The sequence below is a fragment of the Sinohyriopsis cumingii genome, unplaced genomic scaffold, assembly GCF_028554795.1.
Source record: "Sinohyriopsis cumingii isolate HCF-2022 unplaced genomic scaffold, ASM2855479v2 utg001789l, whole genome shotgun sequence".
NCBI classification, from domain to species: Eukaryota; Metazoa; Mollusca; class Bivalvia; order Unionida; family Unionidae; genus Sinohyriopsis; species Sinohyriopsis cumingii.
This window is the reverse complement of record NW_028316053.1, coordinates 141,396-167,880: the sequence shown is the minus strand read 5'-3', so window position 1 is coordinate 167,880 and position 26,485 is coordinate 141,396. Positions and strand designations below refer to the sequence as shown.

Here is a 26,485-nt window from a genome sequence, read left to right as displayed (position 1 = left end):
ATTCAGAATTGCTTAAAAAGTGCATCAGTTAACTTTAATACATACACAATGAGAAGTTTAAGTGTGTGTGTGTGTGTGTGTGTGTGTGTGTGTGTGTGTGTTTGTGTGTGTGTGTGCTATGCTATTTGTTAGGACTAATCAGTAGAACAAACAATAAAGGTCATGATCTGCATAATGCAATAGCAGATCAGGGCCATTCTTGATTACATCTGAACCCAATTAGTACACAAGTATGTATGGTATACAGTTTTTATTTTTGTTGCAGTGATCAAAGTAACTTTACAATCGCAAAGGTGGAGATGATTTAGGATTATGATTTGGATTATTTAATATTGTATATACTCATGTACGAGTCAGGGCCAACTGCAAACAACACAGACCTTGTTCTGATAGTGCATTAAGTGGTGGCAGATTAGGGTCTATGTTGTTCGTTCTACTGATTGGTACTGGTAAACTGCATAGACCCAAATCTGCCAGCATATTATATGACAGATCTGGGTCAAAAACAGTTTGCAGTTGGATCCAACATGCAAGTGAGTATATATGGTAAATAAGAAGAGAAAAAACCCCACTTAAAACTGCTGCTCTATGCTAAAGTTCTAGATGAGATGTTAACACACTAAACGTGTGTGAAGTTTAACATCAGCATCTGATATTAAATGAATAATTTTATTGTCAATTTTGCAACTTTTCATTACATCAAACTGAACTGTATATATGATTTATATTATTATATATTATTTAATGTTATTATACAACCTTGAAGTCTCCATTGATATCAGTTAGTCTGAAGAGTGATGTCATAATATTCTGGTTGTGTGACATTTAGTTTGTTCCTCAAGGCTTTTACATTAGAAACAAATTTAGGAAAAAATGAGGTTTTACTATGATCAAGTACCATAATTACCTTTTATCTGTATTATTTCCTACCTTTAAAACACACGCACGCACACATGTATGCACGCATGCACACACACACACACACACACAAGCATGCATGCACACACACACACACACACACACACACACGCACACAAGCATGCATGCACACACACACACACACACACACACACACACACACACACAATCAAAACAGCCAAATCTACATGCAGACTCAGAAAGACTTTTCTAGTTATGCCATTATAATGAAAACTCAAAAAAACAAATTTTACTGTAAACATGGCAAGGAATAAATTGACTTCTGTATTTGCCTGGATTTCTTTGGAAATGTGAGATGCATTATGGGAAAGTTTGAATTTCGAGAGTTATACAAATATTACAACTGTTATTCTCATTTAAAAAAAATTGAAAACTGAAAAAGATTTGCTAAGTAAGATTCGATAAAAAGTGATAAAAATCTAAATTGCTGAAAACAATCATTTCAGAATTTTGGCTTAAATATTTATAATAAATTAATTGTACTTAATGATGCAAATATTATATCAGCAATGGCTCCCACACACTGTCAATAGCACCTATTACACTTAAGATCACAGAAAGAAAAGAAAAACATGACTGGCTGTAACAAAAGTCACAGCCACTGTAACAATGGCTAACAAACGCAGTTACACCTAGGGCCACAGAAGAAAACCATGACTGACTGAAGAAAAAGCTGATAAAGCCAGTTATACTTAAGGCCAGAGAAAAAACATGACCGTAGCAAAGGTCCTGGCCATCATATCAAGGGTTGACGAAGGCTCAGCATAATCACCAGTATTAACAGCTCCAAGACAGAAACAAATAATATTAAAATGATCCAATGATGCTAGGGAAAAAACATAATCAGACACACTTAAATCAAGACAAAGTACTTGTACTTGTAGGAAGTCATGAAAGTTGATGGATATATTTAACATTGAGGGCAGTACTTGCATATGCAAAAGTAGGTCAGAGAATTCCTTTTATTTTTATGTCATCTGCATTTTATTCCATCTGCATTTCAGCTATCATTTCCTAATCTTTTGTTTGCAGTCTCAGAATTGCACTGTGATTCTGCATTTAGCTCTTCCATTTATCATTTCATTATCTTTCATATGGAACTAAATGGAAATGCGTTTAATAAAGTCAGGTTTTCCATTTTCTTCAAGTGTTAAATAGATATTACTGCTTTTGCATCTGGTGTAAGAACACTAGTGTGTTTTTTTATTTACACTTCAGTTCATAGACTTGATACATTTTATCAATCATCTGATGTGGACTTTCAGTGCAAGTATTACTGTGAAGTGGACTTTCATGAAATTATTCATGTGATGTGGACTTTCCCTGCAATTATCCGTGAGATGTGACTTTCTCTACAAGCATTCATGTGAAGTGGACTTTCATGAAATTATTCATGTGATGATGTGGACTTTCACTGCATCTATTAATGTGACTTTCACTGCAATTGTTCATTATTGTCATTAAAAAAAACCACAGTTGATCCTCTCCAACTGCTCATAAAACAACACTATCATAAAAGTGATTCGTTAACAAACTGGAATCTTTGAATCTGATTCTTAGATGACATGTCGGAGTTGTTCAACAAATAAGATTTGATAATATTCTGTACAAATTCCCCAAAACAGTATGGTTTTGCCTCATTGGCAGAGCCTACAAGTATCTGTAAAGTTCCCCCAAACAGTATGGTTTTGCCTCATTGGCACAGCCTACAAGTATCTGTAAAGTTCCCCCAAACAGTATGGTTTTGCCTCACTGGCACAGCCCACAAGTATCTGTAAAGTTCCCCCAAACAGTATGGTTTTGCCTCATTGGCACAGCCCACAAATATCTGTAAAGTTCCCCCAAACAGTATGGTTTTGCCTCATTGGCACAGCCTACAAGTATCTGTAAAGTTCCCCCAAACAGTATGGTTTTGCCTCATTGGCACAGCCTACAAGTATCTGTAAAGTTCCCCCAAACAGTATGGTTTTGCCTCATTGGCAAAGCCACAAGTATCTGTAAAGTTCCCCCAAACAGTATGGTTTTGCCTCATTGGCACAGCCCACAAGTATCTGTAAAGTTCCCCCAAACAGTATGGTTTTGCCTCATTGGCAAAGCCACAAGTATCTGTAAAGTTCCCCCAAACAGTATGGTTTTGCCTCATTGGCACAGCCCACAAGTATCTGTAAAGTTCCCCCAAACAGTATGGTTTTGCCTCATTGGCACAGCCTACAAGTATCTGTAAAGTTCCCCCAAACAGTATGGTTTTGCCTCATTGGCACAGCCTACAAGTATCTGTAAAGTTCCCCCAAACAGTATGGTTTTGCCTCATTGGCAAAGCCACAAGTATCTGTAAAGTTCCCCCAAACAGTATGGTTTTGCCTCATTGGCACAGCCCACAAGTATCTGTAAAGTTCCCCCAAACAGTATGGTTTTGCCTCATTGGCACAGCCTACAAGTATCTGTAAAGTTCCCCCAAACAGTATGGTTTTGCCTCATTGGCACAGCCCACAAGTATCTGTAAAGTTCCCCCAAACAGTATGGTTTTGCCTCATTGGCATAGCCCACAAGTATCTGTAAAGTTCCCCCAAACAGTATGGTTTTGCCTCATTGGCACAGCCCACAAGTATCTGTAAAGTTCCCCCAAACAGTATGGTTTTGCCTCATTGGCACAGCCTACAAGTATCTGTAAAGTTCCCCCAAACAGTATGGTTTTGCCTCATTGGCACAGCCTACAAGTATCTGTAAAGTTCCCCCAAACAGTATGGTTTTGCCTCATTGGCACAGCCCACAAGTATCTGTAAAGTTCCCCCAAACAGTATGGTTTTGCCTCATTGGCACAGCCCACAAGTATCTGTAAAGTTCCCCCAAACAGTATGGTTTTGCCTCATTGGCACAGCCTACAAGTATCTGTTCTTGGCATCCGTCCGTCTACGAGAGACGATGGCATAGCTCCAAAGTACGCTTTTGCTTATCCTTCTTTTTAGCTCTCTTTTCAGCTTGCTTTATTCTTCTCTTTTCCTCTGCGTTTTGAACTCCCTGCCTGACAGCTAGACGCCAGCTGGAACGGTTGTTTGCACAGCTCTCCCAGTCGTTGACATTGATGTTTGCTGTCTTCATATCCTTCTTGCAAACATCTTTGTAGCGCAGATGTGGTCGTCCAGTTGGTCATGCACCTTCTGCTAACTCCCCATATAACAGGTCCTTGGGAATGCGACCTGGGTCCATTCTCTTGACATGGCCGAGCCAGCGAAGGCGCCTCTCGCTGAGTATGGAGAACATGCTGTTCATGTTGGCGCGTTCTAGAACCTCTGTGTTGGGTACTTTGTCCTGCCACTGGATGTGCAGAATGCGCCGCAGACATCTCAGGTGGAAGCTGTTGAGTTTCCTCTCGTGTCTTGCATAGGTGGTCCATGTTTCGCTGCTGTAGAGAAGTGAGCTGAGCACGCACGCTTGGTAGACACGCAGTTTGGTCTTCTCTGTGAGGTTGGGGTTGTTCCAGACCCTCTGGTTAAGTCTGGCCATCACTGCTGCTGCCTTGGCAATCCTGCCGCCCACCTCAGAATCAATGGAGAGTGAGCTGGAGATGTTAGACCCGAGGTATGTGAAGTTCTCGACAACTTCCAAATTGTACCCATCGATGGAGACAGAGGGAGGGGAGTCTGTGTCCTGTGCCATGACATTTGTTTTCTTCAAACTGATGGTCAGTCCAAATTCCTTACATGCATGGGAGAGGCAGCATACCAGCTGCTGGAGTCCATCTTCCGTGTGTGATGTCAAGGCTGCATCGTCGGCAAAGAGCAATTCACGGATGAGTACCTCTGTGACTTTAGTCTTAGCACGGAGACAGGCGATGTTGAACAGCTTGCCGTCAGCCCTGGTATGGATGTACACTCCCTCGCTGCAGTCCTTGAATGCGTACTGGAGAAGCATGGAGAAGAAGATGGCAAAGAGCGTCGGTGCAAGGACACAGCCTTGTTTGACTCCGCTAACGACTGGGAATGCTTCAGATGTTGCGCCATTGAAGCACACTGTGCTGTGCATGTTCTCGTGGAACGACATAATGACAGCAAGCAGACGTGGGGGGCAGCCGATCTTCTGCAGGAGTCTGAAGAGTCCACTCCGACTAACCATGTCAAACGCCTTCGTCAGGTCTATGAAGGCAATGTAGAGGGGCATCCGCTGCTCGCGACACTTCTCCTGCAGCTGACGTAGTGAGAAGATCATGTCTACAGTTGACCTGCCGGCTCGAAATCCACACTGGGATTCTGGGTAGACGCGGGAGGCTAGGATCTGCAAGCGTGCCAAGGCAACACGGGCGAAGGCCTTTCCGACGATGCTGAGGAGGGAGATGCCCCGATAGTTGTTGCAGTCGCTACGGTCTCCTTTGTTTTTGTACAAAGTGACGATGTTGGCATCACGCATGTCCTGTGGGATGTATCCCTGTTCCCAGCAAAGGCAGAGGAGTGTGTGTAGGGGCTGGAGCAGTGCTGGTTTTCCGCTCTTGAGGACTTCAGGCGGAATGCCGTCGCTTCCAGGAGCCTTCCCACAGGCAAGGCAATCGATGGCTTTTCCGAGCTCTTCCAGGGTGGGCTGTGTGTCTAGCTCCTCCATGACAGGCAGGTCTGGAATGGCGTCCAGGGCAGTTCCAGTGACATTGTTTTGGGTTGCATATAACTCAAGATAGTGCTCAACCCATCGCTGCAGTTGTTTCCCCTGGTCTGTGATGACTTCGCCCGTCTTGGACTTGAGGGGGGCGGTCTTGTAGCTGGGGGGGCCTGTCGCTTTTTTGATACCCTCATACATTCCTCTTGTATCCCCGGTGTCAGCAGCTGTCTGTATACTGTTGCAAAGGTTCAGCCAGTAGGTGTTGGCACAGCGGCGGGCGGTCTTCTGGGCGTTATTCCTTGCAATCCTGAGGGCTTGTAGTGTTCTGGGGCTAGGTGCAGCCTTGTATGCCAGAAGGGCTTTCCTCTTTGCCTCAGTCACGGGCTCCATCTCCTCCCAGTTTGCCTCATACCAGTCGACATTCTTTCGCTCCCTCTTCCCGTAAGCTGTGATGGCTGATTTGTACACAGAGTCACGGATATGGGACCACTTGGAATCAATGGTGTCATCAGGTGTCACTTTGGTGAGGGCTTCCTTCAGTTTGCTGATGAACTGCTGTGTTTTCTCTGGGTTGCTTGCACAGTAGGTGTTGATACGTGGGTGACCCTTCTTCTTGGCGTGGTGCAGCTTCTTGGGTAATATTCGCACCTTGCTGGCCACCAGGGAATGGTCCGTGTCACAATCGGCACTGTGGTAGCTGTGGGTAAGGAGGACACTGGCCAGTTCTGCACACCTGGTGATGACGAGGTCTAGCTGGTGCCAGTGGCGTGAACGTGGGTGTCTCCACGACACCTGGTGGATCTCCTTGCATTTGAAGAAAGTGTTTGTCACACATAGGCTGTGGGAGCAGCACATCTCCAGCAGTCGCTGACCATTCTCATTGATCTTGCCCCTTCCGTAAAAACCGAGACAGGTGGACCAGGCCTCATGGTCAGCTCCCACTCTAGCATTGAAGTCTCCTAGTAAGTAAAGGCTTTCATTGTTGGGGATACTGGATATTGCCTGATCCAGAGCCTCATAAAACTTGTCTTTCTCCTCGTAGGTGGAGTAGAGGGTTGGGGCGTACACACTGAAGATGTTGACCGGGCCTAAGGATGTTGACAGCCGGAGGGCAAGGATTCTCTCAGTACCTGATGATGGAGGTTCAATGAAGGCGATTAGCGTGTTCTTGACGGCAAAGCCTACACCATGCTGCCTAGGTTCATCCAAGGGCTTCCCCTGCCAAAAGAATATGTAATTGGCTTCCCTGATGGTGCCGCTGTCAGCCAGTCGGGTCTCCTGGAGGCAGGCAATGTCGATGTTCAGTCGGGAGAGTTCTCTGTCAATGACGGCAGTCTTCCGTGCATCGTCGATCTGCTGTAGGTCAGTGGTCAATCCAGGACACATGGTCCTGATGTTCCAGGTTGCAAAACGAAGAGTTGGAGTCTGTTTATTTCTTCTTTTAGTCTTTCCTGGTGCAGAGTTTTGTGGCCCACTTGTCGAGATGGTTCTCTAAGCTCCACGCACCCAGTGAAGCAGGCAGGCCATGGCGGGCAGCACCTTACTGACTGGGGGCTGCCCAGCTTGAGGCGGGCGGTAGCTGTCCAGTGAGACCTGATGATCTCTCCCACCGTCAGAAGTAACCCCTGGCGCCAAGCTCTACGCCAATCGAGCTTTGACTTAGAACCGGTAAACTGCTACTTCTCGTGTTGTGCCGACGCCGTACGACGACGCTGGAGTGTCCTCTCCAGTGGAGCTATGAAGCCTGGGCAGGGTGGTATGGAGAATCAGCTGTTGCCCATGCAGCAGATCCCCCCTCTCCACGCAGCTGGTGTGCCCAAGGGAACGACGAATGCCGATACAGCTTGGCACCAACGGCGTCGCAGGAGTTGCCGGAATGACGTTGAAGTCAATGTCATACCGCCTTAGGGACTCCATCTCCGGATTTTCTGTCGGGGTTTACTCCCTCAGCCTTTCCCATGAGTGGGTATAGCCACAAGGCAGCAGAGGTTTGGAATCGGAGTTTTCCTTCTCCTAGATGAGCTACCATCCAAGGTTTACGAGTCCCATCTACCCGAAGCAACTGGTTTTAAGGCGCCAGTGGGCCGCCTTCACCTTCAAGATCAATAATTGTAGTAATAACCCTATTCAAATCCAAGATCAATAAATGTAATAATAACTATATTCAAATCCAACATCCAATGTAGTAATAACTGACTACATTCAAATCCAACATCAATTATTGTAGTAATAACTATATTCAAATCCAACATCCAATCAATGTACTAATAACTGTATTCAAATCCAACATCGATAAATGTAATAATAACTATATTCAAATCCAACATCCAATGTATTAATAACTGACTATATTTAAATCCAACATCAATAATTGTAGTAATAACTACATTCAAATCCAACATCCAATCAATGTACTAATAACTGTATTCAAATCCAGCATCCAATAAATACAAGTATCTGTAAAGTTCCCCCAAACAGTATGGTTTTGCCTCATTGGCACAGCCTACAAGTATCTGTAAAGTTCCCCCAAACAGTATGGTTTTGCCTCATTGGCACAGCCTACAAGTATCTGTAAAGTTCCCCCAAACAGTATGGTTTTGCCTCATTGGCACAGCCCACAAGTATCTGTAAAGTTCCCCCAAACAGTATGGTTTTGCCTCATTGGCACAGCCTACAAGTATCTGTAAAGTTCCCCCAAACAGTATGGTTTTGCCTCATTGGCACAGCCCACAAGTATCTGTAAAGTTCCCCCAAACAGTATGGTTTTGCCTCATTGGCACAGCCTACAAGTATCTGTAAAGTTCCCCCAAACAGTATGGTTTTGCCTCATTGGCACAGCCCACAAGTATCTGTAAAGTTCCCCCAAACAGTATGGTTTTGCCTCATTGGCACAGCCCACAAATATCTGTAAAGTTCCCCCAAACAGTATGGTTTTGCCTCATTGGCACAGCCTACAAGTATCTGTAAAGTTCCCCCAAACAGTATGGTTTTGCCTCATTGGCACAGCCCACAAGTATCTGTAAAGTTCCCCCAAACAGTATGGTTTTGCCTCATTGGCACAGCCCACAAATATCTGTAAAGTTCCCCCAAACAGTATGGTTTTGCCTCATTGGCACAGCCCACAAATATCTGTAAAGTTCCCCCAAACAGTATGGTTTTGCCTCATTGGCACAGCCTACAAGTATCTGTAAAGTTCCCCCAAACAGTATGGTTTTGCCTCATTGGCACAGCCTACAAGTATCTGTAAAGTTCCCCCAAACAGTATGGTTTTGCCTCATTGGCACAGCCTAAAAGTATCTGTAAAGTTCCCCCAAACAGTATGGTTTTGCCTCATTGGCACAGCCTACAAGTATCTGTAAAGTTCCCCCAAACAGTATGGTTTTGCCTCATTGGCACAGCCCACAAGTATCTGTAAAGTTCCCCCAAACAGTATGGTTTTGCCTCATTGGCACAGCCTACAAGTATCTGTAAAGTTCCCCCAAACAGTATGGTTTTGCCTCATTGGCACAGCCTACAAGTATCTGTAAAGTTCCCCCAAACAGTATGGTTTTGCCTCATTGGCACAGCCCACAAGTATCTGTAAAGTTCCCCCAAACAGTATGGTTTTGCCTCATTGGCACAGCCTACAAGTATCTGTAAAGTTCCCCCAAACAGTATGGTTTTGCCTCATTGGCACAGCCCACAAGTATCTGTAAAGTTCCCCCAAACAGTATGGTTTTGCCTCATTGGCACAGCCTACAAGTATCTGTAAAGTTCCCCCAAACAGTATGGTTTTGCCTCATTGGCACAGCCCACAAGTATCTGTAAAGTTCCCCCAAACAGTATGGTTTTGCCTCATTGGCACAGCCCACAAATATCTGTAAAGTTCCCCCAAACAGTATGGTTTTGCCTCATTGGCACAGCCTACAAGTATCTGTAAAGTTCCCCCAAACAGTATGGTTTTGCCTCATTGGCACAGCCCACAAGTATCTGTAAAGTTCCCCCAAACAGTATGGTTTTGCCTCATTGGCACAGCCCACAAATATCTGTAAAGTTCCCCCAAACAGTATGGTTTTGCCTCATTGGCACAGCCCACAAATATCTGTAAAGTTCCCCCAAACAGTATGGTTTTGCCTCATTGGCACAGCCTACAAGTATCTGTAAAGTTCCCCCAAACAGTATGGTTTTGCCTCATTGGCACAGCCTACAAGTATCTGTAAAGTTCCCCCAAACAGTATGGTTTTGCCTCATTGGCACAGCCTAAAAGTATCTGTAAAGTTCCCCCAAACAGTATGGTTTTGCCTCATTGGCACAGCCTACAAGTATCTGTAAAGTTCCCCCAAACAGTATGGTTTTGCCTCATTGGCACAGCCCACAAGTATCTGTAAAGTTCCCCCAAACAGTATGGTTTTGCCTCATTGGCACAGCCTACAAGTATCTGTAAAGTTCCCCCAAACAGTATGGTTTTGCCTCATTGGCACAGCCCACAAGTATCTGTAAAGTTCCCCAAAACAGTATGGTTTTGCCTCATTGGCACAGCCTACAAGTATCTGTAAAGTTCCCCCAAACAGTATGGTTTTGCCTCATTGGCACAGCCTACAAGTATCTGTAAAGTTCCCCCAAACAGTATGGTTTTGCCTCATTGGCACAGCCTACAAGTATCTGTAAAGTTCCCCCAGACAGTATGGTTTTGCCTCATTGGCACAGCCCACAAGTATCTGTAAAGTTCCCCAAAACAGTACGGTTTTGCCTCATTGGCACAGCCCACAAGTATCTGTAAAGTTGGCATCTTTCTTAGCATCTCATCCTCAACACAGAAACCAATTCTTTCAAGCTAAGATTCTCTTTCTTTATGAGCTCTGATGCTGACTTACATTGTGCAGTTTTTTAAGCATTGTTATATTTACATTTTTACTGCCAATGTGGGTATGTGAGAAAGCTTGCCAGTAGCTTCTCGAGGGTCAGTGGTTCTTTCCGGGATTTCCCGGGTTCTTCTTCCACCATTAATACTGGCCGCCATGTATAGCCTATTGTGTGCTGAAAAATGGCGTTAAACCCTACAGCAACAACAACAACAACATTTTTATTAAGCTACATTATCTTGGTGATATATTTAGTTTTCTTAAATTGGGGAATAAACTTAATAGAAGTATGGACTTAGACAAAGGTAACATTTTAACACATTGATCATATTGAAACCTGTTTATCAGCACATTGTTTAAGAAACTGTTTTTTTAATTTCTCTTAATAGTTTAATCTCAGTATAAAGGACAACTGTCTTTAAAGAACAAATACTGTATTTCCTTCATTTTCCCTTATCGATGTGTTGTACTGATCCACTCCAAGGAATATAAAGGGACATAATAAATGTATCATAAACTCCATGATCAAATGTCTTAACCACACCATAACCTTTAATTTCTACCACACATTGTTTGAACTGGTCCAAACCACACTCACACTGGAACAAAGGTCAGTCCATTTTTTCTGCCTCTACCACCCTCTTCCTAGTAGAAACAACAAGCTGACTGAATCTTTCTTTATGGAGCAGTTTCCGAATCTCCTGGAGTAAGGAAATTTGATAGGTGACAACCTGATTATTCTTGGAGATTTCAACTTTCACTTTGACTGTCCTGGAAACCCATACACATCAAAAGTCCTAGATTCTATTCATGTTTTCAACCTCAAACAGTCAGTTAACCAACCCACCCATAAACATGGTCACATTTTAGACTGGATTCTTCATAGACCTGATGATAATATTCTACGGTCCTCCCTGGTATCCCACGAACTTGCATCAGATCACCTCTGCATTATATGCCATCTTGATATATCAGTCCATAACTCTCCACCTTTATTTGCTACTAAGAGAAACCTCCATATAATAAATAGAACCAAACTAATGCATGACATCCAAACAAACCTAATAACTTGCTTGCCTCCTACAGCAGAACAACTCAATAACTGCATGCATTCATTGCTCGACAAACAAGTCCCAGCAACCAAGTACAGAGTATCAATTGAAAAGTGTTCTCCGTGGTATAGCAGTGTTAGGGACCAGCACTGCTAAAAGAGACTGCCGTAAAGATGAGAAGCTTTGGCTTTCCACATGACTCTCTATTCATAAGCAAATCTATGAAGATGCTAAGAAGAACGTCACAAACATAGTCCATGCAGCAAAATCAGCCCACTATAGTACTAAAATCATGGAAAGTTCCAGCTGCAAAGAGCTCTTTGAGATTACTAACAAGCTAATGTTGAGGAACAAATGTACACCACTTAAAATGACCTTCTCTTCAGTCAACCTTCCAGACCTGTTTGCAAATTTCTTCCATGACAAAGTACAAACCATTAGAGATAAGCTTGAAAACACAATTTCAATTGACTCGTTGCCACCATACAGTTGCGTTACAGAATTTCAGCGATAACTCTTAGCAGCATTTGAACCTATCTCTAGATTTAGTACAAACAATCATGATGAAGAGTGCACCAAAGTCATGTGAACTTGATCCAATTCCAAAATCACTGTTGCTTGAGTGCTTAGATCCTGTATTGCCTTCACTAACTGATGTTATTAATACCTCTCTCTCATCCGGGGAATTCCCATCATTTTTCAAAATTTCCATTGTAAAGCCTCTGCTGAAGAAACCAACACTCGATTATAATGATTTAAAGAACTACTGCCCAGTTTCTAATCTCCCATTCATATAAAAAAATCTTAGAAAAAGTTGCTCTATCCCAACTTGTATCTCATCTGAATTCAAACAGTCTTTTTAGTAATGTACAGTCTGCATATCACCCTTGCCACAGTACTGAAACTACTCTTCTGAAAGTAGTTAATGAACTTCTCTCTGCTTTGGATAGCGGAAAGATTACAGTCCTTGCCCTCCTTGATTTGTCTGCAGCATGTGACACAATAGACCATGATATATTACTTCACCGTCTCCAGCATGTATTTGGCATTCATGATACAGCCTTAATGTGGTCCTACTTGGTAAACAGGACACAAATTGTGTCTGCAAACAGGATACACTCCAGCCCAGTTGATCTATGTTGTGGTGTTCCACAGGGGTGTGTTTGGATCATCCTTAAGTGTACCATGATCAGAACACACCTCCCCCTGCTCTGTACCCTACACCAACTATCCAATCGATCCAGAATCAAACACAAAATTTGTTCTCTGTGTTATGTTTCAGTGACGGACTCCAGTCCAACATACCTATATGACCTCACCCATGTGTACACACCAGCAAGACACTTATGCTCCTCTTCTGACAATCGTGTACTCATTATTCCCACTATAAAAACGAAGTCATATAGACAACGTTCGTTTGCATATTAGGGCCCAGAAACATGGAATGAATTGCCCACTGAACTTAGACACAAAGACAAAGTGATCTCATTCAAGAGTGCTATTAAATCTCACCTATTTCAACTGCAAGAACAAACTTAAAGACCCAATAATGTTTCCTACCTTAAATATTTTCAGCATGTTTTATGTTTTCTAATTTCTTGGCAATGTACATTTATATTTGCTACTAATCTGGTTCTGCAGCCTCTGAAAATTCTTGTCACAACTGGGCAAAATACACGTAGATTAGAAGCAGAATGCTATTACAAAACATACTGACAAATTATTTATATTCAGTGCTCACTTTAGCTAATCTACATATGTAACTTTTGCAGACTGATTATCAAGTCATGAATTCTGCAATGAGCATGACAATCTTGTGCTCATCTTGAGTGCTGTATTACATTACTCTCATATTCTTCTTTGCAAAGTGATCTTGTTTTGTCCAGTCTTCTATTTTTCTGACATGTTTTGAAGTTTGAAAAGATCCAGCTGTTCTAACATTTTCAGTCATATAAAGTCATATGAAGCTTGTTTTTGGTTAAGATTGGACACCATTTTGTTTAAAAGTATAGACTGGTTCTCTACTTAACTATCCTATCAATATAATGAATTTGTGAGACAAAGTTTCATACTGAAGAAACCCATCTGTTTTCTTGGAAATTTGTTATATGCAGTTACTACAAACAGAAAATAAGGAAACCATAAGTACGTCTAGGACATCTAATGTAGCATTCTTATGCTATTCTATGCCAGCAGTCATCTTTTCAAGAATATTCTCAGTCTGATATGAATGGAATAAAATATATGATAATAAAAATGACAAACACAACCTTTTATTGCTCTATATTTATTTTTCAATGTATCAAAAATGCATAATCCATATATAGTTGATCATAAGATATAATTAGGGGAAAAAAAAGCATTATGATTGAACCAAAAGCATAATTGCTGGCATGTATATCTTAATGACCTGTTTCAAATCATGTTGCTTTGTGGCTTTACAGACCTGTTTAAACCATGCTGCATTTGTGGCCTTACCTGTTTTAAACCATCCATCCGGAGTAAAGGCTGCCTTTGTGGCTTCAGCTTTTTTCCAATACTCTTTGAAAACATTAGGTCCCTTGACCAAAAGCTCTCCACTCTCCTTTTCCATGCCTGCAATTAACAAATAATGCCAACAACTACAGTCCAATGTACAACAATGCCACATTATTCTGTCCCTAACAAATGTATTAAATAATAAAATAACTGTGAAAACACTATTAAATAAATAAACTCATTGCCTGGACAAGTTAAAATATGTAGTGTAATTTCACTAATTTTCATGAGATAAAAATTTTCATGGATTTCATTCTTGCCCAGAACTAAAAATCCTGAGCAAGTGCATAATGCAGATGAAACTGCACTATACTGGCGATGTGTGACCTCGGTTGGTCCGGGCAAAACTGTTAATCCAGCAAGACTTTGGAACTAAGGGTGCCGGAAAATTGGTGGTTTACCTGTAGTTAAAAATATGTTAAAAGATATCTTATTCACTACTATTTATCACCCATCATACACCATATAAACCATTATTTTTGGATAAATTGTTCTTAACAGCATAAATAGACAACACTCTTTTTAATTTATTTCAAAGTCTAAATCAATCGTTATTTTTTTTCATTTACAGTGGTGAAAACTGCCTGCATATTTTTGGATTTGAGCCATGAAGAGAAAGAAGCCCTTGAGGATGAGACTCAGGAATAGATTAGATGTCAAGTATAAGTCAGGAACTTCCTCCATGGGATGAAGATAATGTGGAGGAGTATCAGATAAGCAGTCAACAACCTTACAATCCCAGCAACAGGAACACTGATATTAGAACTTCTTTGCTGGCTGAAAATAGTTGTCCTATCATTCCAAGGGGGCCCCGAGTGGCCAAGTGGTCTAAAGCGCTCTCTGTTACAGATCACTGCCATCTCACCTCTGTCTGCGTGGGTTTGAGTCTCGGATTCGGCAAATGTGGGTATGTGACAAAGCTTGCCAGTAGCTTCTTGTGGGTCGGTGGTTCTTTCCGGGGTTTTCCCAGGTTCTTCCTCCACCATTAATACTGGCCACCATGTATAGCCTATTGTATGCTGAAAGATGGTGTTAAACCCTACAACAGCTACAACTATCATTCCAATATTCTGGTGCTGATACAGAGAGAACTTTTTCTATTCTTTGCAAAATACAAAGTGATTCAGGAGAAAATCTGGACCAGAGAATGATTGAGATCTTGTTAAGCGTGGAGCTTAATAATCACAGTGAACATTCCTCAGTGATCTTGTGAAGAAAACTAACAATGTTATGGGATTTTATTAAAAGAATCTTTACAGTGAGAATTCTCAGGTGGATTATAATAATGTCAGGTAAATGTTTCAGAAACAGAAAGTGGGCTAAAACCATATTTACCGTATATATTGGGACAAGATAAAATAATTATTTTTTTCCCTGTCCCAGAACTTATGGTGAAACTTTTTTCATCTAGGTCATATGTCCCAAGATATAAGAAACTAAATAAATTTGTATGGAATTTGCAGACACACCCACTGCATGTTGCAATAAAATAGAATAAGAAAATGTTTATTTGATAACAAAATGAAAAAAACTAACCTTATATTGTAATAATTTATTCCTTTTTGTTTTTATCCTGATCATTAACGAATAAAACATATCCACAAACTCTGCATATGTAGTGTAGGCTTCCATACTATAGAGTGCATCATTTATGTTTGATAATGCATGACACATTGTTCACGGACACGAACACTGAGAAACAAATCGTGTTTGGTTCTACTCAAAGGTTTGAATATGTTATCTGACTGAAAAATGGATCCAACAAAATTGCAAACGAGAGGGAAATAATCAACCAATCACTTGAAGACAACTGCCATTCACGCATGACACAGTGTTAGGTGCAAAATAACCAAGACTAAATTATATCCAGGTCAACTATATAACAGTATCTCGAAAATAAAAATCATTATTTGAAAATATATTCACATGAGTGCAAGTGACAATCTTTTCGCTAGCATGGGTTACAAAAGTATCATTAAAGCAAGTTATTGCTGAGTATACTATTTACCCACAAACATCAATGCCTGTTTGTATTAATAATAACTACAGATGCCAAGCAAATAGAAGCCCAGGTGGTGAATAAACACAACTGGCAGCAAGCAGTAAACTGATTGTTTCAACAGGCTGACAGTAAGATGGGGGTTAGAAGTGTGAGAATTAGCACGAACGGTGCAGATTTTTAAAAATCTGACTTTAGTCCTTGCAGTTTCCACTTCAGGTGATGTGTTGCCTCTAACGATGATTTTTCACAACATGAGAAAGCTATAAAAAAAATATTCATGCACCGAAAGAATGGACTGTATGTGTGCATGAGAAGGGTTGTGTTGATGAGATCATGCTGCAGTGGATTAAAGAGTTCTCAAGTACAGTTTTTTATTTTTTTAAATAAAATTTCAGTTAGAGTGTATTTTCTGATATGTAATTTTTGAATGATTTAAAAGATCTCCCACAACTTACAACTTGAAAAGACAATGTGTCTCAGAACATACGGTGCATAAAAAGTTACTTTAAAAATTAATTTATGGTGTCCTAACACATACAGTGTCCCAAAACGTATGGTAATTCATAACAGATATCAAGCTGATTATAAATGGAAACAGACTAATCTGAGGAAAGAAATCCCATGCCAAAGTAAATTTCCATTCCCCATTCTCTTTTCTGACATGATGCCTTGTTTTCATGGTTGCATTTAACAATAAAGGCAAGTAAATTTGTTCATTGCATGGCTGGAACTATTTAAATGTTCTATACTCACCGTATTTTAATCAGGGAAAATTGAAAGCAACAATCAGTAAAGGAGAATTAACTGCTGGTATGATAAACAAAAATGTTAATTGTCTGTCTTTGTTATATACATGGTACGCAAACATGGTCTAATGTCAGCATCTATGACATGGTCTAATGTCAGCACCTACCACATGGTCTACTATCAGCACCTATGACATGGTCGAATGCCAGCACCTATGACATGGTCTACTATCAGCACCTATGACATAGTCTACTGTCAGCACCTATCACATGGTCTAATGTCAGCACCTATGACAAGGTCTACTATCAGCACCTATGACGTGGTCTAATGTCAGCACCTATGACATGGTCTACTCTAAGCACCTATGACATGGTCTAATGTCAAAATCTATGACATGGTCTACTATCAGCACCTATGACATGGTCTAATGTCAAAATCTATGACATGGTCTACTATCAGCACCTATGACATGGTCTAATGTCAGCATCTATGACATAGTCTACTGTCAGCACCTATCACATGGTCTAATGTCAGCACCTATGACAAGGTCTACTATCAGCACCTATGACGTGGTCTAATGTCAGCACCTATGACATGGTCTACTCTAAGCACCTATGACATGGTCTAATGTCAAAATCTATGACATGGTCTACTATCAGCACCTATGACATGGTCTAATGTCAAAATCTATGACATGGTCTACTATCAGCACCTATGACATGGTCTAATGTCAGCACCTATGACATGGTCTACTCTAAGCACCTATGACATGGTCTAATGTCAAAATCTATGACATGGTCTACTATCAGCACCTATGACATGGTCTAATGTCAAAATCTATGACATGGTCTACTATCAGCACCTATGACATGGTCTAATGTCAGCACCTATGACATAGTCTACTGTCAGCACCTATCACATGGTCTAATGTCAGCACCTATGACAAGGTCTACTATCAGCACCTATGACGTGGTCTAATATCAGCACCTATGACATGGTCTACTCTAAGCACCTATGACATGGTCTAATGTCAAAATCTATGACATGGTCTACTATCAGCACCTATGACATGGTCTAATGTCAAAATCTATGACATGGTCTACTATCAGCACCTATGACATGGTCTAATGTCAGCACCTATGACATGGTCTACTATAAGCACCTATGACATGGTCTAATGTCAAAATCTATGACATGGTCTACTATCATATATATATATATATATATATATATATATATATATATATATATATATATATATATATATATATATATATATATATATATATATATATATATATGGTTACCTGGAGTAGTTTTTGACTGTTTGGAGTCTCCCCTGTTGATGATGTCATAACCTGTGGGACTGTATACATTGGGCTTTCCAATACATACTTCAACACCTGGAAATGGATTTCCTACTGCACCTGAAACACAGAGAGCTAATAGGCACCTAAGAATGACTACTGATGGGTCAAGCTTAGAGAACAAGGGCTCAGCCTGTCAATCACCAAGTTTGCACTTTACTACAACTATTTTTTAACATGGCAAAGGGTATTTCTATGCATACACATTTAGCAAACATTTCTGGTCAAAAAATAGGTTGCTGCAGACCTTTTCTGCTGATTTACCTATTTCTGAGATATTTTCCTCCTGTGGGGTGTTTTAAGCCAATCTTATATCTGAAAGAAGTATTAACCCATAATTTTAATCAAATGCCTTACAAGAAATATTTCTTTTTAAAAATTGTTCAAGACATTTTTTTTCATGAGAAACAACCATTCTAAAAAAGATTTTCAGTGAATTTGCTTGTGGCAAAATTTTGTTTTAATTCACAGGCCCCGCCCTGGAGAAGTCTTTAAGGTAATACAAATGAGGCAGACTGAAAGAGTGAATCCAAAACCTAAAGATAAATCATCAGGTAGTAGGTAGGTAGCAATGTAAGAAGGTAAGTAGATCGATAGATAGGCATATACCTGTAGATAAATGTTGGATAGATTTATGAATACATGTAGGTAGACAGATCAAATGAAGGCATTATTTCTTATAAAGACTAAAAAAATAAACACTGCTAAATGACTGCCATTTGTAACATAGGCAACACAATATACTCCATGGAATCATAGCTATCACTAATTGCTTTAGTCAAGTGGTCGGAAGATACAGGAATATTCTAACAGAAAACTGGATGGGACAGAAAAATGATCATTGCAGTGATGGTACAATATCTATCCTCTATTTTGGATGGTGAGAAAGAGTCCAGAAGTCCCTTCCAAATGATACTGTTTTGCTTCAGATGACATCTGCATTTTGAAGTTCTTCAAAGCATTAGCTAAAGATGTTACTGACAAGGAACTGACAAGAGATAAGACTGTATCTTAAAAGTAGTGTGCAATAACCCATAGAAAGTTGATCAAAGCAACCAAATTCTAGTGTGTGAAACATTTTAATTACAAGATGCACCTTGTTGTGTCTATTCATGGTGGTAAATTGTATAGAATATCTTTAGTTAAATTTTGCATACGTGACCTGAGTCTGTTAAAGCATAATATTACATATAATCTATAAATAGATGTGTATGTATGTGTTGACAATTATTAATAATAATCTTAATATTAAGACTTAATGTCTCCTATAGATTCATTTCTCATTGGCTGATGGGGGGTTTTGACATTTCTAGAAGAATTCAGTAACTTCCCATTGGTTGGGCCAGGCCACATGAATAGGCAAGTTCAGTGCAAAATGAAGTGTGATCTGTCATGTGGGTATATTGTGAAAAGAGTAGTAATATTTGGTGTATATAAAGAGAGAACTGAGCAATGAGGTTCATTCCGATTTTAGTCATATCCTCATAATCTGTGTACCTGTTGTAAGTCTGCAGACATGTTTTGTGTTGTACTTAGATATTATTTGCGAGAAAAAATTATTGTTTGGACTGTTCAGTGGAAATAAAAAGTGCTCATTATGTGGACTATAATATTATTTTGGAACTGTTGTGAATTATCTGAATGAGTTCTGGACGATGCCATCTTCACAACAGCACGATTCTTGAAGAACCAGTTTTGAAATTTATGCATAACTTTTCATTCATTTAGGACTTTCATAAAACTTTAACAGGATTATTCTGGATTCACATCATAATATTTTAAGTTCTTCTCACATTTTCAATTATGACTATGATAATCAAATTCTTTGTTAAGTTTTACAAAACTTGTTAGTTTTGCTTCTTTCTCTTACTTGGTTTGTGACCATTTTTGTAACAACCTACAATGCACATTTTGTAGGAACAGATTAAATGGTGTGAAAAAATCACCACAGAGACCATTGCTAGTAATGTTAAAAATCCTGTTTGGGTGCATTGACTGTTTTCATCAAAAGGTTTACCCTCAACATAATGTACAAATGTTGAGTAATTATAGCTTTTATTACAATTCTCATAAGATTTTGAACCAGTTTTTAATAAATCCTGGGAAGCAGGTCACAGTGCCCTGTTTTGGTGCAAATATGTGTTCATTCCAAATTGTACACAATCATTATAGGTTATGTTTTATAAGAGTTACAGCCCAGACACAGAGTATAAGCACACAGTTTAAGCAAATCTTAATAAATTTTAGAATGTTGGCCATGGTATCTCACATTTGGTGTGCAACTCCCATTTATCCTAATATGCATCCAGAGTTCAATTTGTGTGGCAGAATATCCAAAGGTATTTATATCACAGCCCAGAATTGCAACCAATTTATTAATAAATCACTGACATTAGGTCACAGTGACTCAGTTTACAATAGGTGCAGATATATGTTCATTTAAAGGTATTATACAAAGTGTAAGATTTATCTCAATAGGAGTAGTAATAACAAAAAAGGATGAATATATTTTTTTTAAACAAATTTTAATCAATTCTGGAAAGTAGGTCAAAGCAACCCAGTTTAGTGCATGACATAGCTCCATCACATGATGTATCCTTATGTAAGTTTAGTGGCAACAGATGAAAAAGGACTGGAATTTGGGCCAGACACAATTCTGAACCTATTTTAAATAAACCACAGTTACTGTAATGAGGTTACAGTGACACATTTTTCTTGTACAACACATGTTCATGCCAAGATGCACCTATGCATACATAAAGTAGTATAAGTTTAAGCCTGAACAAGGAAAAGAGATTAAGAAATAAAGAGAATCCTAAACATCGACTGCTTCTGGATGCAGGGTTATAAAATTTTCAGCACATGATAGCCACCAATACATGGCAGCCAGCATATTTGGTGGATTAAGAATCTGGGAAGAACCACCAAACCAAGGGAAGCTACTGGCAAGGTTTCTCACATACCCTGTGGGTTGAGCTGGGACTTGAACTCATGCAGAGGAGAGATGTGTGAGTGATCAGTAGAAACAAGTGTCTTAGACCACTCAGCCACTATAGTAAATAGTAGAACTCATGTAATGGTGTTTAAAGCATCTTATCATGTAAAACTAATGGAAATTAAAACTTAAATATTGACGATAATCTGTATATAATCTTGAAGTGTCAAATTCATGTAAACGTACCTGGTATTCTCTCTCCATGTAGTGGGTTTGTGAGAACCATCCCAGTCTCAGTCATGCCATATCTCTCTAGCAGTGTATGACCAGTGTGTTTCATCCATTTCTCCATGATAGGTTGAGGTAAGGCTGCTGATCCACTCACCATTAATCTGTTTAAAAAAATTGCTTAAGAATACCTTTAGTAGAACAAGGTTTCCTTGGGACCTTATTGCTTGCCTGCATACTGTTCTAGGATGAACACTTCTTATTTTATGCCTGCAACCTGTTCTAGGATGTACACTTCTTACTTTATGCCTGCATACTGTTCTAGGATGTACACTTCTTATTTTATGCCTGCATACTGTTCTAGGATGTACACTTCTTATTTTATGCCTGCATACCTTTCTAGGATGTACACTTCTTACTTAATGCCTGCATACTGTTCTAGGATGTACACTTCTTATTTTATGCCTGCATACCTTTCTAGGATGTACACTTCTTACTTAATGCCTGCATACTGTTCAAGGATGTACACTTCTTATTTTATGCCTGCATACTGTTCTAGGATGTACACTTATTTTATGTCTGCATACTGTTCTAGGATGTACACTTCTTGCTTTATGTCTGCATACTGTTCTAGAATGTACACTTCTTGCTTTATTCCTGCATACTGTTCTAGGATGTACACTTCTTGCTTTATGTCTGCATACTGTTCTAGGATGTACACTTCTTGCTTTATGCCTGCATACTGTTCTAGGATGTACACTTCTTGCTTTATGCCTGCATACTGTTCTAGGATGTACACTTCTTGATTTATGTCTGCATACTGTTCTAGAATGTACACTTCTTATTTTATGCCTGCATACTGTTCTAGGATGTACACTTCTTATTTTATGCCTGCATACTGTTCTAGGATGTACACTTCTTATTTTATTCCTGCATACTGTTCTAGGATGTACACTTCTTGCTTTATGCCTGCATACTGTTCTAGGATGTACACTTCTTGCTTTATGCCTGCATAATGTTCTAGGATGTACACTTCTTGCTTTATGCCTGCATATTGTTCTAGGATGTACACTTCTTGCTTTATGCCTGCATACTGTTCTAGGATATACACTTCTTATTTTATGCCAAATGAAACTTTGATGCAAACTCTTAATCTTCATGTTGCCATGGCTTCTACCACAGGCAGAAAAGTCCCAAACAACCTGAAATCTGTTCTGGAGTTCTGACTACAAATGAATATATAAAGTTTGGCAAAACAAAGGATATTTTTTTTTTAAATTATTAAATTAACTGAACATATTTTACATTTGATCTCTGAACACCTCTTTGTAGACAAATGAAGAAGAACTCGAAACTATACAACACTTATCCATTGTTACCATTTGGACATCTAATGTACCGTACTAAGTTGGGTGAATTTTCAGTTGGCAGAAATTGTGATACATGTAGATCGACAAAATAATGAACTGATGGATGGACAAAGAATATCTCACTACTTCTTAGGTTAATGTGCAAGTATTAATAAAGGTAAAATTAATACCTGATCTTGCTTTGACATGATGACCTAACAAACTTGGCAGTTAGATCGGAGCCTTCAACACTGAAAACCTCCGACTCCAAATACTCAATCAGTTTGGCATAGATTGTTGGTACGGCCATGAACAGTGTGATTTGTACAGGATGCTCCATCTGGCCTTGGTTGAGTAGAGCTGACCATGTCTAGAACACAAAAAAGTCAAATTTTTTAGTGAAAAGGGGTCTTACAAATATTCCCAGAGTCAACTGGAAGGCTAACAAAATCCTGTGTCTGAACTACCTTACAGCACACTGCAAGTTCTGCCAATGTCCTGTGTCTAAGGTACCATACAGTATGCTGAATTCAGATAGTTCATTCATGGTTTGGTGTGTATATTGTTAAATATAATTACTGAAATTTTCATAAAGGAGAATAAGTGCCCAGTAATCAAAATGAAGAAAAAAACCTGGGAATTTTTAAAACTAACAGTTAAATAATAAAGTTCCTTTCACAGGCTACTAAATTTAAGCTGTGCTACCAAGTTCCTTCCATGGTGGCCCAAAATTTATCAAACCATGAAGCAGTTCTGTGAAACATCAAGTCTCTGGAAGCACTAAATAGTTTCATATGATTGGAGTTGAGATATATTTTTTATTGATACTTTTTATCCATACTTTTCTCCATGTTTCTCAATCACTACTAAAAGTGGTATCAAGGATACATGATTTCACATTTTATGTACAAGAGGTTATTCTAGTGTACAATTACATTTGTGTAACCTAGGTTCAAGATTAACTTTTGGCCCAAAATTTAAATCACGGGCTTCCTATTTTCTCTTTGCTCTGTTATGTACTTTGTATGTTTACTAAACATTTTCCTTGTAAGTAATTTTGCAGGAAAACAGCCCATTCATCATCAACTTTCCACTTTATTAAAGTAATATCTGGAATGCAATTGTCATCACCTTTTGTTTGAAATATGTCTGCTTTTGTACAGCAGAAATACTTTATTGGTTGCAAATTATGAGCTTGAAGGATTTTCATATGTTTGGAGGAAGGGGTTTATGGGAGTGGGGTTGGTAGTGTGATTCATACCAGCTACCCCAGCACATGGCATACATGCCCTGAAACTGTCACTGTTGTACATGGTCACTACAAATTTTTCATATAATATTAACTTCCTTGTTTAAAGACTGCTATAAAATATGTATTAAATAAAAGTTTACAAAATTATCTTTCTCAATATGTATGATTTGTTAGTGTTATTTATTTATATTTACACCATATCACAGGTTCAAATGCAAATTACAGGTAAATTCACATGGCCTGTACAAAGTCAGTAGTTTACTGACTCAAGTTTGGAAAATTATGCTGCCAGATTAATGGATATGAATATTCATGAAAATCTCCAGCCAATCTGTGGTTCATTTAAAAAATTAAGCTGCTGGGTTAATGGATATGAATATTCATGAAAATCTCCAGCCAATCTGTGGTTCATTTGAAAAATTATGCTGCCAGGTTAATGGATATGAATATTTATGAAAATCTCCAACCAATCTGAAGACTGAATGATGGTGAGTATGGAACTTAAAGAATTAAAATATGACAAGTCATACTGATGATATGTTGATGCAAATTTAGCTATTGTTCATGTGATCCTCAAAGTATATATTTATTCACATAACATTAGACTGTACACATTCACAGCTTTAATTTCATATAGAAAACATCTATCACAAATGAGATTATGTGTACCAGTGTTTGCTTCCAAGGTTCAGAAACTTTTTTTCAACTTCATCATTTATGTGGTTTAGACACCAATGTGACTATTTTATATTTCTTAACACTTTTGACCAGTAACTTAACACTATATCAATCAATGGATGTTCACAATATAACTGCCATGACTTATGGCTAACAAATAAAATGATCTAAATTGATTTGTACAATTTATTCATATATTTTAAATGCAGTCTTGATGTGTTAAATTGTTGTCTAACTTGTTGAAACAGAATTGTTCTTTATAACTATTCAAAATGACATTTAACATAGTGAATTGTTTTTTTCTCATTCAACCCTAATAATTTGCTAGTTTGTTACTTATATAGCAAACCATTCAGCTTAAAACATTGCAATGATCATAAGCTGATAATTACAATAACTGTTTTGAATTTTCCTGTTAAGTATGCTATTAAAAATAAGAAAATAATTATAAATTAAATAATACAATTGTTTTAGATATGAATGAAAAATACACACTCACCTTTTTCAATTCTTTTTTTTTAAAAATTATATTACATTTATTTATATTTATATATATATATATATATATATATATATATATATATATATATATATATATATATATATATATATATATATATATATATAGAACAATAGCTTGTACCTCTTTTAAATTAATGTCTACCCAATCTAGACTTGTACTATATAGATTCCATGCTGTTCTGGAATTTTGGTCCTTTTTGCCATGCAGAATGGATTATCTGCCCCTTCTGCCAGAAATATGACTAGTCAAAAGAAAAATTATAGAACCACATCCATGACTAAAACCCTATATCCACTTTTCAAAATCGAGTTGTCTTAGAATTCAAAACTTTCCTTGAGAAGTCCAAAAGAACTCTAGTGAATTCATTAATGTGGTTTTCATGCTGAACCCAAGGTTCAATACAGTGAGTCAAAAATCATTGGCAACAAAACTTACCAGACTTTGTGAGCAGAGAAACAAACCAGGCCATAAGAAAAAAGTTGCAGGCTTCAACAATGTATCCAACCTCTTGGATAAAATTCTGAACCACCAGCAACCCTGACAAATCATGCTCTAGTAGCAATCAATAAATCAAAGGCCAGATCATTAAAGACATATGGTATCCTGGATTACTCCAGTCCATTGTGGATACTTGGCATCCTGGATTAGCCAAGTCCAACACAGATACTTGGCATCCTGAATTAGACCAGTCCATTATGAATAATTGGCATCCTGGATTGGTACAATTAATTACAGACACTTTGTGTATTGAATTAATAAAGTTCATTACGGATACTTGGCAACCTAGATTAGCCCAGTCTTTTATGAATACTTGGCTTCTTGGATTAGTCCAGTCCATCATGGATACTTGGGATACCAGGATTAGTCCAGTATACTTGGTATCCTGGATTAGTACACTCTACTATGGATACTTAGATACTGGATTAGTCCAGTCTGTTATGGATATCTGTCATCTTGGATTAGTTCAGTCCATTATGGATACTTGGAATACTGTATTAGTCCAGTCCATTATGGATAATTGGCATCCTGGATTAGTCAAACCATTAGAGACACATAACATCCTGGATTAATCCAGTTCAACATGTATACTTGGTATCCTGAATTAGTCCAGTCCATTGTACTTGACATCCTGGATTCATCGAGTCCATTATAGATACTTGGCATCCTGTGTTATTCCAATCAATCACAGATACTTGGATAATGGATTAATCCAGTCTGTTATGGATACTTGGATACTGGATTAGTCCAGTCCATTATGGATACTTGGCATCCTGGATTAGTCCATTCCATCATGGATACTTGGTATCCTGGATTAGTCAAGTCCATTATAGATACTTGACATTCTGGATTAGTCCAGTCCATCACAGATACTTGGACAATGGATTAGTGCAGTCCATCATGGATACTTGGCATCGTGGATAAGTCAAGTCCATTACAGATACTTGAC

At 38.9% G+C, this 26,485-nt stretch overlaps 1 protein-coding gene across 2 annotated transcripts in view; it reads right to left on the bottom strand.

Annotated features, from left to right (window-relative positions):
* The window catches only part of LOC149771515 (malonate--CoA ligase ACSF3, mitochondrial-like), a 58,399-nt gene that overhangs the window by 5,301 nt on the left and 26,613 nt on the right, over positions 1-26,485 (bottom strand). For both annotated transcript variants that reach the window (XM_089948359.1, XM_089948360.1), the window contains exons 4-7: positions 22,777-22,955; positions 21,255-21,400; positions 18,014-18,133; positions 13,898-14,014 (exon numbers count right to left, since the gene is read on the bottom strand). In XM_089948359.1, coding sequence (XP_089804485.1) covers positions 13,898-14,014; positions 18,014-18,133; positions 21,255-21,400; positions 22,777-22,955 — 562 coding nt within the window. The remainder of the gene's footprint in view (positions 1-13,897; positions 14,015-18,013; positions 18,134-21,254; positions 21,401-22,776; positions 22,956-26,485) is intronic.